Genomic DNA, 17,873 nt, shown 5'->3' with positions numbered 1-17,873 from the left:
TATCAGTCAGGGTGGACCAATATTTAGAGTAAATTATTTTCATGTGGGAAAAAGGCTGATTCTCACAAGTATGTTGATCCAAAAAATGCTGTCAAATATGTGGCACATATTCTTATGTTTGGATATTTTTCCTCAGCCAGCAAGTTCCAAAATTGTCCAGCAGAGGCCCTTGACATCATATGAATGTGTAATTGTAGGGTTTAAAATTTCTGTCTGTAACACAAGATCTGAATATTCTCCATCAGCGTCTAACACAAACAGCCGCCTTTGCAGTGGTCTTGCCCGAATCTAATCGTTTTTTGGTTTCTTTGTTCTTGCTTGCGCACTCATCTGCACAAACAGTGCAGGTTACAAAAGGAAAAATGCAAGAATTGTGAAAACTGGCTACTGATGAATGAAAACTTTTTAGATTAGCAGTGCGTTAGGCGGACTGAGGCTATAGGGTGGCCACATTCATAGTCACAAAAAGGAGGACATTACACCCAAAAGGAGGACGTCATATTAGGAACAGGGGGACATGATACTGCAACACACAGAATGAAACCATAACCCATATAACAGAGTTTTTGACCAATTTAAGAAAGAATTCTATAACAAATTACTGTTTTACTCACTAAATTTTGTGTTTACTTTTCATATTTAAGTCCGTTTCTCGCTGCCTCCAAAAGTTTTTGGCATTTTTACAGCGTTCCTGAGCATGAAAGCTGACTAATTGACTCAGGTAGCGGTGTTTACAGAGCGGGCGGGCGAAATTCAACCACTTTGATTTAGAGGGCATTTAGAGGGCGGACCTTCTGCGATTGGCCAGTGGTAGCACTATAAGCAGTCAAATGAGGCTGTTAAACCAATGACATCCAAAGCATTTGTTTTGACATGTACCTGAGCCAATGACAGATAATATTGATCAAAAATGAAACCAGTTCACTCCAAAAGGAGGATTTTTAAGTGTCTGTCCTAGCGTTGCGTGGATGGAGGACTGGCAGCTGAAAAGCCGGACTGTCCGACCTAAAACCGGACGTCTGGCCACCCTAGCTGTGGCGTAGCTTTGGTAACAAATCGCAGATTTAAGAAACAGTGGCCACATTTCATGTCAATTACTTTGACCTGTTTGAATGAGGCGCGATCTACCAGCGTGCACTGTGCAATTGACTGGTCAATCACGATAGATTTATTGGGCACCCCAGGTTTAAAGGAAAAGTGAAATGATTTAGACATTCAGTTTTGACTGGATAATTGAGCAAAATAGAAAATGTACCCAAAGTTCATTAATTTTGTGTGGACTGTTAATTCTGAATTTTTGCCTGCTCACTGATCTTGCACTAATTTAATAATTGCAAGCACAACTGCAATCAATACAAATGAATCATAGTCTTGTCGTAAAAGGACTCAACATTTTCAAATGTAAACCAACCAAGTCCAACCACCAACACAAATGATGAGCAGGAAGATAATTCCAGAAGTTCAGGACCGTCTCAGCTATAATCCACCTTCTATCTGCCTACCTTTGTAAATCTGTGTGGGGATTCAGCACTCGTATTCTATTTCATCCTCCACTGCTTTTCCCCGGGGACGAACTGGCGAGGAAGACAGATCTGCTGCCAAAGTGGGTCAATAGGAGACCTCACACTTCTGTTCACCCATGAAAAGAGAAATTGTTAGACATTTCTGTGCATGTAGTAAAGCTCTCTATGCCAATGTGGCTTGTGTGAGGCTTTCTCGGTAACCTGCGCCATCTGGACGAGACGTGCAATTTGGTCTCAGATTCTAATTAGTGTGCCAGCTAGGTGACTTGTTTCTGTAGGCTGAAAAATGGGATGCGACTTGTGTCCTTATGCCACTTTAGTCCACGAACTCTTACTGAATGGTGCAGTAAGGCAAGCATAAACATTAAACACACAAGGCAATTACTTTATTCCTTACATGTTGTTTTTATTATTCATTTTTCCCTCCATTTTTAACTGTTTGTTGTGTGTTATTATATATATATATATATATATATATATATATATATATATATATATATATATATATATATATATATATATATATATATATATACAGTGGTACCTTGTAAATCGTCGTCCACTAAAATCTTTGAAACTCGACACCTTTTGTCAGGAAATTTGTACCCTTAAACTCAACGCTTCCCTTAAACTCGACATGTGTGCGACCACCGCTTTGTTCAGTGCTTGGCTTTAGCGGTGCAGTAAGACGTCATTAAAGTGAATATGAGACGAATTTGCATTTGTGTGGTGTGATGATGTAAGTACTCCTTACAAAAGGTCTTTCCGTATTGATTACCAGGAGATTAGACTAATTTATCCATTGTAAATAGTGTAAATAAATAAATAGGTACTTACCTGTTTTGTGGAGATGATCCGGGTGCTGCCTTTAGTTGACTGAGGTCAATGGGGTTACTTATGTCAACCAGCTTTGGTTTTTATTTTTAACTCATTTGTAAATGTTTCTTATGTGTGCAAATAAAACAGTAGCACTGGGAACTTGGACTTCTGAGCTAATGTCCGTCTTGCAAGCCTCCAACACTTGGCTCAACCTACCTCACTCTTTACATGTGGAATAACAGTCAAATCCACTCTAAAAGTGTCCACATGTATCTGTGTTTAGCTGGATTTTTCTCCTGTTTTACTTTTAAACTTGTGTTATAGCCTGGGGTTCTGAGAAATTGTGAGAATCAGCTTTTCAGAGAGAGTCTAAAATGCTTATAGTTAAAAAAAAAAGCTTAATGTGACTTAATGAATTAAAAGAACAATATAGAAACACTAAACCTCTCTTAATTATTACTGTTCATAAGTTCTCTCCACTAATGAAATTCCTCGCTTGTTTTAGTACAGTAAGTCATAATAAGCTTTGTACACCACATGCCATAGGAAATAACGGCACAGCCAACTCAAAAGCGGTTTTGCCACTTCTCATGTGACTGCTCACTTACTGAACTCACTAAAGAATACGGTATTCCAAGATCTAGCGTCTCCACGATTAAGAAGTGTATGAAAACAATAAAGAAGTAAAGAGCAGGTTTTATTGTATTTTTATATTGATTTTTAACTGTTTTTAATTGTATTTCAGTGTTTTTTTTTATATTATATTTGTGTTATTTTCAGTGTATAAGTTTCAAAAACATTCCCATTATTTTACATTAGCCTAAAATATATGCAGTTTTATGGGACCATGGAACACATTAACAGGTTTCTCATACATCTTTATTGGAAAAAATACCTTGAAACTCAACACCTTTTAAACTCAACGCCACTCCCAGAACCAATTGACGTTGAATTTCAAGGTACCACTGTAGTTATACTGATAAATTTCTGTATTGTTTTATGTATGTGATTGTAGTGTCCTTGAGTATCTTAAAAGGTGCTTATAAATAAAATGTTATTATTGTTGTAATTATTATTATTATTCTGTTTAATCATATTGTTTTGTAATTAGAATAAAAATAATTGGTAAAATGTCTTGTCCAATTACATGTGGCTGTGTCCCAAATAGTTGACTACTGCAGGGTTTTTTTCAGGTGACCCACATTTTGTCCATGTTTTTTTCAACACAAACAATGCAGCTTACCTTATTACACTTTGATTTACATGATGTAACAAAGCCTTCTCAAGGGGGCGTTCTCACACAAGTTTATTTAATTTTTATTATTTTTCTCTGTGACCCATTTTTTTGGCTCACGACCCACCTAAGGGTCACAACCCAGGGTTTGAAAAACCCTGGACTATTGTACAAATTGGTATGCAGAATAAATGCTTTACCAACAGGGTTTCAAACTGTTTGACACACTATATAATACTCAATATAAGAGTTAAAAATAAGCTAAAGATACATTTTGAACATAGCTGTATTAAACGCTGGGCTTATAGTAACTCAGCACAAATGTTGAATGCAGCAGATATAGACAGAATAAAGACCTGAGTGACTTTAATAAGAGCAAAATCATTATGGCTTGACACCTGGCAAATACCACAGGTCCAAATGTATTGTAGAGTTCATGTCTTAGCAGCATATTAGGTGGGTGGTCTTAATGTTTTGGTTCTTCTAGTTATAGAAAAACTGTGTGTCTGTTCACAATATGAGCCCAGTTTTTAACTTAGGCTCAAAAATATCACAGTTTCTCCTTGTTGAGTTATTTATTACTTTTTCCGGCAGCTGTTTACTGAATTATTTTTCTGATCTCTGGTTGTCACATGATTGCCACAGCATCCACCGACTGGACACAAAATATCGGACACTGGTGTGGTGTTATAAACAGCATTTTTTGCAGGTCAAACTTGCAGAACATTGAGGAGAAATTTTAGACAATTTGGTCATTTTTACAGGAACAGCTTTTTCAGGTCATGTTACAGCAGCCTGAGTTAATGTCTCAACTCCTTGCATCAGATGATGCACCATTAAATGACATTTTTTATGTAATACAACGAAATACAATTTTACATTAATTCCATTGCCAATTATTGTAAACAGAAAAGGAGCCTCAAACCATGATGCACCCATCTCCATGCTTTACTGTTTAAATAATTCATCTGTCCACAGATCACTTTTTACACTGAACTGATAAACAGGCACTTCAGCAAAAACAAGACATTTCCACTGACCCCTTTGCTGTTCTCTTGGTGTATTCTGTGCAGGACACAGACATCCACAGAGAGTAGTAACAATATTGAACCTCCTCTGGTTTAGACAGTTTGTCATATTCTGGAATAACACCCAGGAAGGCTTTAAAAGCTTTTATAACTTGGTGCTTTTCAATTATTCATCAGGGCAGGACTTACACACTTACAGAAACAGATCTTTCTTAGGAATAGCAGACTCCAGGTTTTTAACCCTGACTTTTAATGTAATTCTTCCAGTTTGGATTGTGAATGATTAAGTTATGCATCCTTTGTGTTATTAATTTATATATATATTTTAATTACAACCTAGAAGAAGCTCAGATGGAATTTTATAAGCAATTAATACAGAATCTTGAATATATTCGAATGTGTCACAAATGTTTCAAACAAACCCCATTTCCAGAAAAGTTGGGACACTTTCTAAAAATGCAATAAAAAAAAAAGCTGTAATTAGTTAAATTGCTTGAACTTTTGATAATAGTACAATGAATCATTTATCATTTTCAGTGTTTTTACTGACAAACCTGATTGTATTTTGTAAAAATAAAACACAATTAGTATACAATTGGTAATTAGCATTGAAGGCAGCAACACACTCAAAAAATGTACACTTAGTACCATTAGTTATTAGCGGAAATAGCAAAACAATTAGTTACTGATTTAGAAATCACAGCTTTTTCACAGCAATTTATGTTTTATTTATTTTTTAATTTTTAATGAATGCAACACACTCAAAAAAAGTTGGGATGGAGGCAAAATAAGACTAAGATTACACAAGTAAATCTGTTCTGGAAGGTTCCACAATTATCAGTTTTACCGATAACAGGTGAGCTCTTCAAGACAATAAAAGGACCATCCAGCAAAGGCTTAGTCTTCGCAAGCAAGCAAGCATGGGCTGTGGCTCACCTCTTTGTGCCAAACTTTGTGAGAATTGTCAGTCAGTTTAATGTTTCTCAAAGCAAGATTGCAAAGAATGTAGATCTTTCACCCTCTGCAATTCATAATATCATAAAAAGATCCAGGGGGTCAGAGGAAATTTTGGTGCACAAAGGACAAGGGTGGAAACCGCTGATGAATGTGTGTGACCATGGTGCCCTCAAGCAGTCTTATGTGATAGACCATCAGGCTATACTGTGATTGACGCCTGGAGTACTTTGGAAAATAATTGTCACCTAACACACTGCACCATTACATTAAAAAATGCAACCTGGAACAATTATGGAAAGAGGAATATACAATTAATTTTGCACAGAAATACTGGTGGGCCTGTCATCTGACAGACCAAGAAGTAATCTTAAATAGACCGAAAGACAGTGGCTATAGTTCTGTGGTAAAACGTTTCAGCTTGTTTTGTGAAAAACTGACATCGGATTTTATGTGCAAAAGATGAAAAAGACAATCCAGACCCATGATAATTAATTTGCCCAAGTTAAAATAGTGTGGCCTTGTAGACAAAGAGTATGTTTGCTTAACTGGCCTGCCTGCAGTCCAGATTTGTTTCCTATTGAAAATGTATGTTTCGTCATGAAAAGAAGAATCAGACCATGGAGACCACTAACAACCATGCTGCAGGCATCAATTTCTAAATGTATTTATATTTAACAAATAGAAATGTCATCCTTAAAAACAGTGAAAATCTTTTATGTCCTTTTGTCTGTTAAATAAAGGTTCAAGTAAATTAACAAATTACACATTTCAGTTTTAATTCCATTTTTAGAAAGTGTCCCAACTTTTCTGGAAATGGTTTGTACATACTGAGTCCTAAAAGGATGCCAGTACAGGTTTAAAAGTAGCATTAAAAGTTTCAAGCCCTAGGACATGAATTCAACCATTTCCAGTTCTGTCCCAAAAGCTTTAGCTTGTTGACTGTCTGACCTGCTGCTAAATTATAAATGGTACATGGTGCATTTTCCAGGTCAAAACATCTCCAGATCCAAGTGTTTTTGCACTGCAGTCAAAAAGGTGCTTGGTACAGTTTATATCTGGACATTATATTTGGACATTTGGGATTGAAATTTTGCCAGTTTCTTTTAACCAATAACATTAGTTAATGAGTACCTGGTCACCGACAAGCAAGTAGAGTCCAAATAAAATATTGTGGGGAGCGACTGGCTCACTGTCATAGAAAGGTAAGCAGGGTCCCCCCAGGACACCCCACCTACTTATGCCACCGGCAGTGGGAGTGCTGTATACCACGATGCAGTGTGCCCACATCCGAAACAGTAATACGGCTTAAAACAGGATTAATGGTTGAATTGAGTGAGATGTGTTTGAAGTGATGTAGCGCACAGGGCATCGGTGGGCCGTGGTAGCTTAGTGGTTAGGGTACTGGCGGTCTTATCATAAGGTTACTGGTTCAAGCCCCACCATTGCCAAGTTGCCACTGTTGGGCCCCTAAACAAGACCCTTATCCCTCATTTGCTCGAATTGTATTCAGTGATAATTGTAAGTCACTTTGAATATAAATGTCTGCTAAATGCAGCAAATGTAAATGTTCAAGATGTAGCGAGTTTATAAAGTCACCATTTTTGTGTTTTTCGTGTGTTGTACATGTGTTCATTTTAACTTGTTGGATAAGTGGAAGGGATCTGCCGTACGTAAGATCTGCCCTCTTTTTCCACGCCCTTGTAATGTTTCTTCATTCTTAGCAAATGCCACAAAATATGAATCTCCTCACTGAGTTTCATATTAACCAGACTTCATGCTTCATTTAATGAAAAAAAAATGGCATAATGTATGGCAGTAATGTAAAAAAATAAAAAGACCATAAACGCAGTAAAAGTAGAAGGAGTTCAGAACTCAGAAAGTTGATTGTAAAGTTGGTAGCAAACAGTTCATTACAAGCATATGCTCAAATATGCAGATCAAAAAATAATGCAGTCGATATTAGTAATTAATAATGAGCTCATATCACAAAATGTCATTGATTTACATTTGATAATGATTCAGTACCTGGTTTAGAAATCACCACTTTTTTTTTTTTTTTTTTTTTTAATTTTCTGCCCAGTCTAGTCAGATCCTAGGAGTCTAGTAGTCTCCTCTACTGCTGCTGACCTCCACTCCTGACTGAGGAAAGAGACATACCCCCTCTGACACATGTGTAGTAGTCTACCGGGTCTTATCACCTGCATGAGGTGGGTTCATATGGAGATCCATATTGCGTGTGGAGTCACGCACCGATCTCCATTATCACCCGTCTTTTGTCCAGGCCAGCCAGCAGAAATGGTCATTATAGTTATGAATCCCTCCAGCATTCCACCCTTGGATGAGCCAATCATTGCCATACAGGCGTACAGATTAGAGTTTGCGAGTGCTGTGCTAGCATGTTTACCGCTGGGCCATTATGCATTTTTATTGATCACATTAACTTCTGCTTGAGTCGTTTCTTGCTTCAGTGGGTCACTTTTGATTTGAAACTTAGAGCTTATTCTTCAGAGCTTATTCTTTTTATTTCTTCATTATGCCCGGCTCTCTCTTTTTTTTTTTTTTGGAATCTGTTTCAGTCATCAGGTTAGTAATAAGCGCATATCATGAATTGTCATTGATTTACATTTGATAAAGTTCCTGTTTTAGAAATCACCACTTTTGTTTGAATTTTTTCCCAATTTTCCTCCCAGTCTAGTCATATCCAATTACCCAATTGCATTTCACTTCCTCTACTGCTGCTGACCTCCACTCCTGACTGAGGAGCTTCACTCTTGACACATGTGTAACTTTTGACCGCTCCTTATCACCTGCATGAGGTGCACCACATGCATTTTTATTGATCACATTTACTTCAGCTTGAGTCGTTTCTTGCTTCAGTGGGTCACTTCTGTTTTGAAACTTCAGAGCTCATTCTTTTTGTTCCATCATTATGCCCGGCTCTCCCGCTGCTGATGATTAGACACTTGCTGGCTGTTTTATTGCTTTGGATCGTTTAGCTTTATTCATCAGGAGATGACGGAAACAGTAATGCTAAACTGCAGGTGTGTGTGGGTTAGGATTAACCATCAAACACCACGTTGCTTCAGAGAAGAGCTCAGAGTCTGCTTTACTTCTACTCACCATTAAATATTTAACGAGGATAGAATGAACTTCAAATGCTCAGTCAAACAGTTGAGTCCCGGAACCTCTGAGCTATTGATATGCTTCAGATCTCAAGATGCTGTACTATGTTCTGCATCATTACAGACTCCAAGGACAAATAATACTTTGTTTTACAGTTAAAAGACACTGTAGGTCACACTTTTTTTGATCAGACAGAAATAATTTCTGCTGTAGGGTGTGTGTCGAATGTTTGATCATCTTCAGTAAAAATCTACAGCAATCCACCATGGTCAGAAATCCATCGCATTTAGATACTTTGATGTCCATCTTGTGGACTGAGGGTTAGACATCTGGGCACACAATTCTCCTTTGTCAAAATGTCCACTCCATTAGCTTTCATGCTTCAGTAGAATGTCAGCTACCACAATACAAGTCATTATCTCAGCTAGCCCTGAGCAGGGCTTTTGTTTTCTTTGATTTTGATATTCTGCTTTGGTTCATGTGTCAGTGCCCTCATGCTCAAATGAACAGGAGTCTCATATGTTCTGGTGTACCAAATTATGGAAGGATGATAAAGCCATAATATCAAAAAATGTGCCCCATTTTAACAGTCATTAAATTACTGTCATAAATTGAATGATAGAATAAATAGAAGCTACTATACACAGCACAGTCTACCTTAATGGTTGAATGTAACCCTAGAACATCCAGCGACGGTGCGAGGCTTCATGCTCTGTCTCAAATACGAAAATTCACGTCCGTCTTCCCCCAACCCTAGTGGATTGCTAGTGTAACTGACTTCTGTGGTGTAGTGTGTTGACAATGTTTGATGTATGTGTTACGTATTGAGTGCATTTTGTCTCTTTGGGGATGCCATAATTAATGGAAAAGTGTGCTTCTCCACACACATGATCATCTCGGTGCAGTCTGTGCTGTGCCTCAAAAGAACAGGCCAGTAAAGTATTATGCTCCCAATCGTTTGTCTATGTACAGTTTTTTACTTTAAAATCTCAGCAAATTAAGAGCAAATTAACCAGTAAACATAAGGCACTTCAATGCTACTTGAATGAAAAACGTTTCACAGCAAATTGCATATTACACGAGAAAAGGCTGATTTCACAGTCCATGATGCGATTTTCACAGCCATGAATTAGGTAGGGCCTTAGTTATAACACAGAGAATGAGGGTGCAGATAGATTGCATAAACATTCCAGCAAAAGTACCCACAAAGACAGTCCAAAACTCTAGTCAACAAACAGGAATTCAAGTCCCTTGATCAGCAAACGACTCAGAAGGATAAGGCAAGGCTCTTAGTCAACAGTACCGAAACACAGAGTATGATCACAAACATGGAGCTCTCAGCATTGGCTTGGTGGGTAGCACTGTCGCACTGTGGAGCAGTCTGGGTTCTTTCTGTGTGGAGTTTTCATGTTCTTCCTGTGTCTGCGTGGGTTTCCTCTAGGTTCTCCAGTTTCCTTTCACAGTCCAAAGACATGCAAGTGAGGTAAATTGGAGATACAAAATTGACTGTGTTTGAAAAATATGAACTGATCAATCTTGTGTAACAGTTACTACCTGTCCTGTCATAAATGTAACTAAAGTTTGTAAAACATGATGTTAAAATCCTAATAATAAATAAATAAATAAATACACTTTTGGCAATAATTAAAAAAAAGAGTATTTCCTCTACTATAAAGACATGGTTAGACCAGTTTGGTATGGAGGACCTCCAGTTGCCTGCATGGAGACATCTTTGGTATGACATGGAGCGTTAATTGCGAGTCAGTTCTTCTCGTCCAACATTACTGCCTGACCACTAATATGTACAGAGATACACTCTACCCACAGTCCCACAGAGGAATGGTGGCTGTTATAGCTGTAATAATTCTAAATCAACTCTATATCAACAGTCATGGTCATTCTGTGGGATTTGACTTCTGGTGTAAGTCATTAAAACTTTGCCATGCATGCAGTTAAAATCGAGCACTGGGTTGCATTTAATCCAAAACCCACCCCCACACTGAGAACATTTCAAATCCTAAACGTGTATCTTTTTTAAATAGACTTGCAAGCACAACATTTAGCGCCAACACATTATTATTTACTTTTATCTTTTCCACAGAGATTTTCTTTACAGCTCAGTTTGCATTTGCAATCTTACAAACCACAAATATTCCTCCCATTGTGATTTCTTTTATATTTTGCCATGACAGCTACTGTATAACAAAAGAACGCTACTGTCAAGTTCTGAATAACTCTTATTTTTATAACTCTTATTGTATTGAGTATACCTTTTCTAATGAACACAATTATTTTCTCAGCAGATGGCTGTGACAACCAACTGGTTTCCAATCTGCCTCAGTCAGCCTTTAGAAGTTCATCTCAACTTTCCAACAGTCACGGACCAGGCTACGCCAAACTGAACAGAAGAGATGGTGAGTACAAGGTTTCTTGGTCATTCAGGTTATTCTGACAGTTATCCAGTAGCAAAAGTTAAAATAAGAGTTGAAGTCTTGAAAATGTTCTCAAATAGCAAACCTTCTTCAATGTTTGGAAATATGTGCTTTTTCTGAGAAATTATTTCTTAGAAACAATTTATCGAACACAAAAAAGTACGCAAACCATGTGCTTGAACACAAAACATGACATATCCTGAACACCACAATATGTAAAGTCACACATAGAAACACCTCCGGCAATTCAGCATCCACTGCATTTTTATATCTCCTTTATCTGGCTGACTTTGTAGATCAGACATTTTTTTTAAACCATTTTTCATGTTCCATGGATTTTGTGGTGGCTCATAAGAACAAGGTCAAACAGCAGACATTAGAAAAAAACAAAGCTACAGACAAAAGAGGGCAAAAAACAATTCTCCATTGACTTAGACGACCAGCACCCAATTCAAATGTCATTTAACAACCAAAGAATAACATAAAGTGATTTAAAAAAGAATGGCAAGTGGCAGCTGAAGCAAATTTCACAGCAAGGACAGTTTGAAACAGGCTCCTGAGGGCTGAAATGAAATTTTGTGAAACAAGACTAAAGTTGGCTTTATGCAACCATACTAACCGTTTACAAAACCGGTCTAAGACTGTAAGTATTGAACTGGAGATGACTGGAGAAAAGGCTTTTTTAGCTTGATGAAAAGATTTTTTAGTTTGGCCAAACATTGTGTCATCTAATGGTTAGACAGAAACCTGAGGTGCACTCCAATCACCCCAGTAGTTCCCTTTGAAGTGGACTACAGAGAGAATTTTGCCTTTTTAAGTGCGATTACAAACTGTAGGGAGTTCAAACTGCGAAGGAAGTAGTGAGCAACGGGTTATTGCAGGAAGTTGACAGTAAAGTTTTCCCTCAATCATTGGCTGCGTTCGAAATCGCATACTTAAAAAGTGTGTACTAAATTCAAGACAGTGCACACTGCTCGAATGGTAAAGCAGTACACAAGTGTGCAGTATGCACGCAACCTCGTATGTACTATGTTCGCCATCTTATAATTGTCACGTGATGCATGACGTCACATTGCCACAGTTATAGCCATTTTAAAATCAGACAAAATGATTTCTGTCGTTCTCCACAAAGCTACTCATAACATTACTTAGGGTTGTATGTGATCATTACATTTAAAATTTTTGTCTTACTTACAATTGTAAACAGCTCCAGTTGAATTATGGGATAGATAATGGGATTGCAGTGTGCTGTGTTTGCATACTCAAAAATGCCTGCCCATGCAGTAGGTCATCTGGGTATTTTTTGTATACTGTTTAATGAATACGACATACGGACACACTACCCAATCTTGCGTACTGCTTTTGTGTACTGTTCAGTATGGAAGTATGCGATTTCATTCATCTGGACACAAGTTTGTTGTAGAGATACGTTTCGCCAGTCAATCCAAGTGACTTCTTCAGTTCTTGAGTGGCGAAACGTATCTCTACAACAAACTTGTGTCCAGATGAACTGATTCAACTTTATGGATTTGTGTACCTGGATTACTGAGCATGCATCAAGAGATGTCAGACTAATGTTTCATTAATCTTAGTTGAAAACTACCAACAATGTGAAAGTAACCAGCAAATGTCCAGAAATTCTTATTACCTTTTACATAGGTAATCACAAACAATACAACACGATGTAAACGCAACACAAACCTGTTGAATGTCCATACATTCATGTTCATTCCCATATTACACATACTTCATGATACATGGCTGTGGTTCATTAGTCGCCAGTTACTTTAGATCAGGGGTTTTCAACCTTTTTTGAAATGTGCCCCTTCCGTGTGCCGACATTGAACTTGCTCCCCCCATACCCCAGAAACCATTGCGAAAGCTCTTGACAAGCTAAAATAATATAATTAGCATTGTGCACATCATATATAAGATGCAATTTTGCTGATTCTTTGCTGATGCTTATTCAACGCTTCGGCTGAGCCTGTTACTGCAAGCACATCATAGAAATTCAGTGTTTAATATTAGTTACAGCTAGTCGTAAATCATAAGCATTGTTTTTAATGTAGATAAATGCAGAAAATGTTACTTCACAGAGCCAAGTAGAGGCAAAAATACTTAAATTGCTAAGTTTGTCAGTTCAGGATTCTCTGCTTTGACTGACAGCCAAAACTCTTGATGTAGATTGTTTATCGGCATCGCTAGTATCAGAAACAACACAGTCATTGTTTTTGTCACCCTGTTTTGCTAGGTAAATTTTTCACACTGAGCTGGATAAAATTAGATGAATATTGTGTGTGGTCAGCAAGAGTCATCAAATTTGCCTCCTGTGGGTGAAAAATAAATTGCTTTAGTTTTAGAAGTAAAAAAAATCTCGTAATGTCATGTCCCTCCAGACAGGCCCCACAGGTTAAAAACCCCTGCTTTTAAAAGCAAAGGAACGGTTAAAGATTGCTGTCAATGTGACGCTCTGACGTTCACGTGATGACGTTGAAGAGTGTTCCGATTAAGAGATTTAAGCATCTGAAGTTTTTTTTTGCCAATATCATGTAATTTGTGTGTAGAGAATACAAGGGCACTGCGTAGAGACTCTGTGGAATGAAATCCAGCACTGGAGAGGCCTATCAAGCTACAGTCTCTTGCACCCACTGTGAAATGTAATAAAGGATTGTCTTTGTGAAGTGCATTGTCACCTATGCAGTGACATGACAAATCTTGGCTTTTGCACTTTTATTTAATTTCAGTCAGGAAGGTCCTTTTCTTCTTTAACGGAGAATTCTGTTTTTCCCCCAAAACAAGCTAAACCATTGTCTAATAAACCATTAGACCACAGTACACGTTTCCACTGTCATTCAGGCCATAAGAGATGAGCTCAGAACCACAGAACTCAGGGGCATTTCTCCACAGAATTGATGTATAGGTTTCTCTTTGAATAATGGAGTTTCATGTTGCATTTTTGATGCAGCAGTACATTGTGTTCAGTGACTGTGGTTTTTCAAAGTACTTCTGAGCCCATGTGGCTATATTTATCACAGAAGCATGATGGTTTTTAAGCAATGCCTTCTGACGGCTCGAAGGTCACACACAATAAACAGTGGTTTCTGAGCCTTTGGTGAATCCTTCTGTTATAGCTAGTCATGATATCATTGCCTGTTATCCGCTTGCTTATTGTTAAATGTTTAAAACACATTGCAAAAAAAGTTGGAACAAGGGCAATATAGATTTATAGAATGATCAAAATCACCTGTTTGGGAACTCTACAGGTGATGCATACATCCATTTAATTTCATCATCATGAAAAATTGCCCAACAAATATAATAGTCACAGCAACATTTCGCAATACTGCACAACAGCAAGCAGTTTTACCAGCTACAGTCCATAATATTATTAATATTATTAAATTATAATATTATAGACTATGGATAGACCTTCAAAACCAGTATTGAATGTGTGTGACCTTGATGCATCAGACAACATTATGGCTCCTTTGTAAGTGAGTGCAGGTGCAAGACTGGCCTGTCTGTAGTCCAGCCCTCTCCAACTGAAAATATGTGGCGTATTAACAATATATGTGGCATATTGCTATAGTTATAGCTAATATAAGTTGATATACTAGTTAATACTAATTAAGTTAATATACTAGTATTTCAGGGCTGAACAATCCACAATAAAGTGGTTGATGTTCTCACGGAAAGTGGTGGCTTTAAACCAGTGAAATTGAAACTATTGAAGACTATGGATACATCTTCAAAACCATTGTTTTGTTCTTGTGAACTTGATCCATAACAGCATTGTGAGTAATAAGTAAGTGAGTGCAGGTGCAAGACTGGCCTGTCTGCAGTCCAGACCTCTCCTATTACAAATATGTGTCATATTAAAAATATGCCATTATGTTGCATATAGCAAAAGTGTTAAATTAAAAAAACACTTTTCCAAATGATGAACTGTCCCAATTTTCTTAGAAAATGCGGCAAACGATTTTACGATTTTGAACAATAATCATTTGTACTGCTACATATTTGTACAGTGGTACCTTGTAACTTGACGTCCCCTAAACTCGAAATCTTCGAAACTTGATGCCCTTTGTTGACAAATTTGTACCCTTAAACTTGACGTTTACCTTAAACTTGACATGTGTGCAACTGCTGCTTTGTTCAGCGCTCAGAGTGCAAATATAAGACGAATCTGCATTTGTGTCAAATTCAAAGAATAATAAAAATAAAGAAAAAGAGCAGTTTAATTGTGTTATCAATTATAACTGTTTTTTAATTGAATTTCAGTGTATAAGTGTCAAAAACAACCCCATTATTTTATATAAGCCTACAATATATTCAGTTCCACGGGACCATGAAACGCATTAACAGGAAAATAGTGACTTTAAACCAATCAAATACAAGTCATTTCTTTTGACATGTTGTGAGCCAGAGACAGGCAAATTAATTATGATCATTACAAGCATCCGATTTGTCTCCAAAGCAGGAAAACTACGTGTCTGTTCAGGCATTGTGGCACCCTTAAACCTGGATGTATGGACACCCTAATTAGCAGGTTTAGCTAGTGCTTGTAACTGTTAAACTGGTTGCTATAGCTACTGTATAAAATCTACATTGGTGATCATGGCAAGATTTGAGATTGAGCGGCACCAGGCGGGGCTGAAGTTTTATGTTTACGACATTGGTGTCCTTTTTTGTGAGACAAGACTTCACACTTATTTGATGCATCTGGCAACCTTTACTTATACAGACTTTGTTTGTTTACAATTGATTTCCTGGCTGCATCCCAAAGTGCATTTTATGTACCACGTAGTGTTTAACTAAAGCATTAAAAACAGAAAAATTAGACATACAGTACTATTTAGTGCAGTAGTGTGCGATTTTGGACACAGCTGCTTTGACTGCTGTTGTAACTTCGAGCTCCGCTTGAGGAGGCATATGTCATTTTTTCCCTCCTTATTGAGTCTGTTTCCCTCCATCTCCTTGCTGAAATCACCTAGAAGATTCTTCAGACTTTAAAATCATCATAAAGAGAGATTCTGGCCCTGCAAGACTAATCATGTGTAGCTTCAACATCTTTCCTCTCCTAACACTTTCCACTCGTCTCTCAATAACGACTAAAGGTTAATGTGTTTGCTCTCTTCTTTGTTTCTCTATCATCAGCTGCATCTGTGAGGAAAGCGCTCATACTTGGCCTTTTTTCCGCTCTCCTAAATGCCAAAACAGACTTGTTATTGCACTGTAAATATACCAAACCAAAACTGTGAACTCAGAATGCGTGGTGCATGCTAAAGGTTGACGTTATCTGGAAAAACGGCTGTCATATGCAGATCAATTGTGTAAATAATAAACTTGTTTTCAACTCTGGAATTATTTATTAGCGTAAAGCAGCACTTTTCAGTGGGGTACGTTTTGTTGAATAACACAATATGACCAAAAGTCATATTTATAAATCATGAGATTTATTATGGAGTCCACAAATGTGGTTACGATAGCCTTCACTGTTCTTGGGACAGGTGTCATGGACAGATGTTGGACGAAAAGTCCTAGTTCACAATAAATGTTCCGAATCAACTCAAAGTTTTTTAATAGTGATGATCTCAGGGCTCTATACAAGCCACTGGAGCTTCTATACACCAAACATATCAAACCAGATTTGATACATTTTCTTTATACACAGGATCTCAACCCTGCTAAACCAAAAAAGGTGTTTAACAGACCAAACTGGTCATGTATAAGGGACGAAAAGCAAGTTAACGTTATTGCCTGAGCAACACCTGCTGTCTAGTCAGGGTGTCTGCGTGAGTAATGGAGGAACACATTGAACAAAGCTTGATTCTCTGTATGTGACAAATGAGAATCTACCACTGACTGGTGTAAAGAACATGTTGGATGGGACGGCACCCAGCACAGGAGTGGTGAAAGCAGCAGAGACATTAGAATAGAGAAGTGGAAGTGACACTATTTCAGGAGGGGTAGAATAGTACTTCAGTCTAGCATGTTCCTTGGTGCATGTTACGGCTCTGTGTAGAAATCTGAAATATGAAAAAAAAGTACTCCCGGAGTTTGAATCTCAGCTCTGCTACCGGTCGGCTGGGCTCCCCCTAGCGGGCACAATTGGCAGTGCCTGCAGCAGACAAAATTGGCCACTAGTCTGCTGGGTGGGAAATACCGGACTTAAGAAGGGATGGGGTCTTCAATGCTGTGTAACGACCATGGTTAGTAGCCTGAGGTGCCTGTACATAAGTGGAAGAACACAGTGATCAGTGTGTGACTCATGCACAAGACTGGCCTTACACACAAATCCACTGAAGTATGGGCGAATGGGAAGAGGTCAGTGGACTGCACACACATAGAAGGGGGCTATGTTAGGCTAAGGGGGTATGTTAGGCAAATTTACCCTGGGATGCAATCAGGGTCCCCAACAGTTGAAGATGGAAATTGGGAGGAAAGGGAGAAAATGCATAAATAAAATAGAAAAAAAGAAAAGTCCCATAATTTAAGTCAGATGGCTAGTCTGCACCCCAGCTGGGCTAGCAAATAATGTAATTCATAATAAGACCCTCCCTGTTAAGCTCTATTACTTAAATTTATTAAAAAAACATTATCATTTCAACACCCCAGTTTAATTCCATACATGACTAGCAATAAGAAGGAGTGAATTACTTTGAACTGGTTTGGATTAGATTAGTGACAAAATCATTAAGACTTTAGAGGTCATTCTTATTTGGACAAGTTTTAAAATGCCTCTGTGGAGAAGTGG

General features: G+C 37.8%; 1 protein-coding gene across 3 annotated transcripts in view; it reads left to right on the top strand.

The window, feature by feature from the left end:
• cntnap3 (contactin associated protein family member 3) overlaps nucleotides 1–17,873 on the top strand; it is a 97,014-nt gene that overhangs the window by 10,250 nt on the left and 68,891 nt on the right. For 2 of the 3 annotated variants that reach the window (XM_063014530.1, XM_063014528.1), the window contains exon 2: nucleotides 10,985–11,098. In XM_063014530.1, coding sequence (XP_062870600.1) covers nucleotides 10,985–11,098 — 114 coding nt within the window. The remainder of the gene's footprint in view (nucleotides 1–10,984; nucleotides 11,099–17,873) is intronic. The other variant, XM_063014529.1, reaches the window with a different exon arrangement.

Source organism: Trichomycterus rosablanca, chromosome 18, assembly GCF_030014385.1.
Source record: "Trichomycterus rosablanca isolate fTriRos1 chromosome 18, fTriRos1.hap1, whole genome shotgun sequence".
NCBI lineage: Eukaryota > Metazoa > Chordata > Actinopteri > Siluriformes > Trichomycteridae > Trichomycterus > Trichomycterus rosablanca.
The sequence above is the reverse complement of the archived record's forward strand: the minus strand, read 5'-3'. Positions and strand labels throughout refer to the sequence as shown.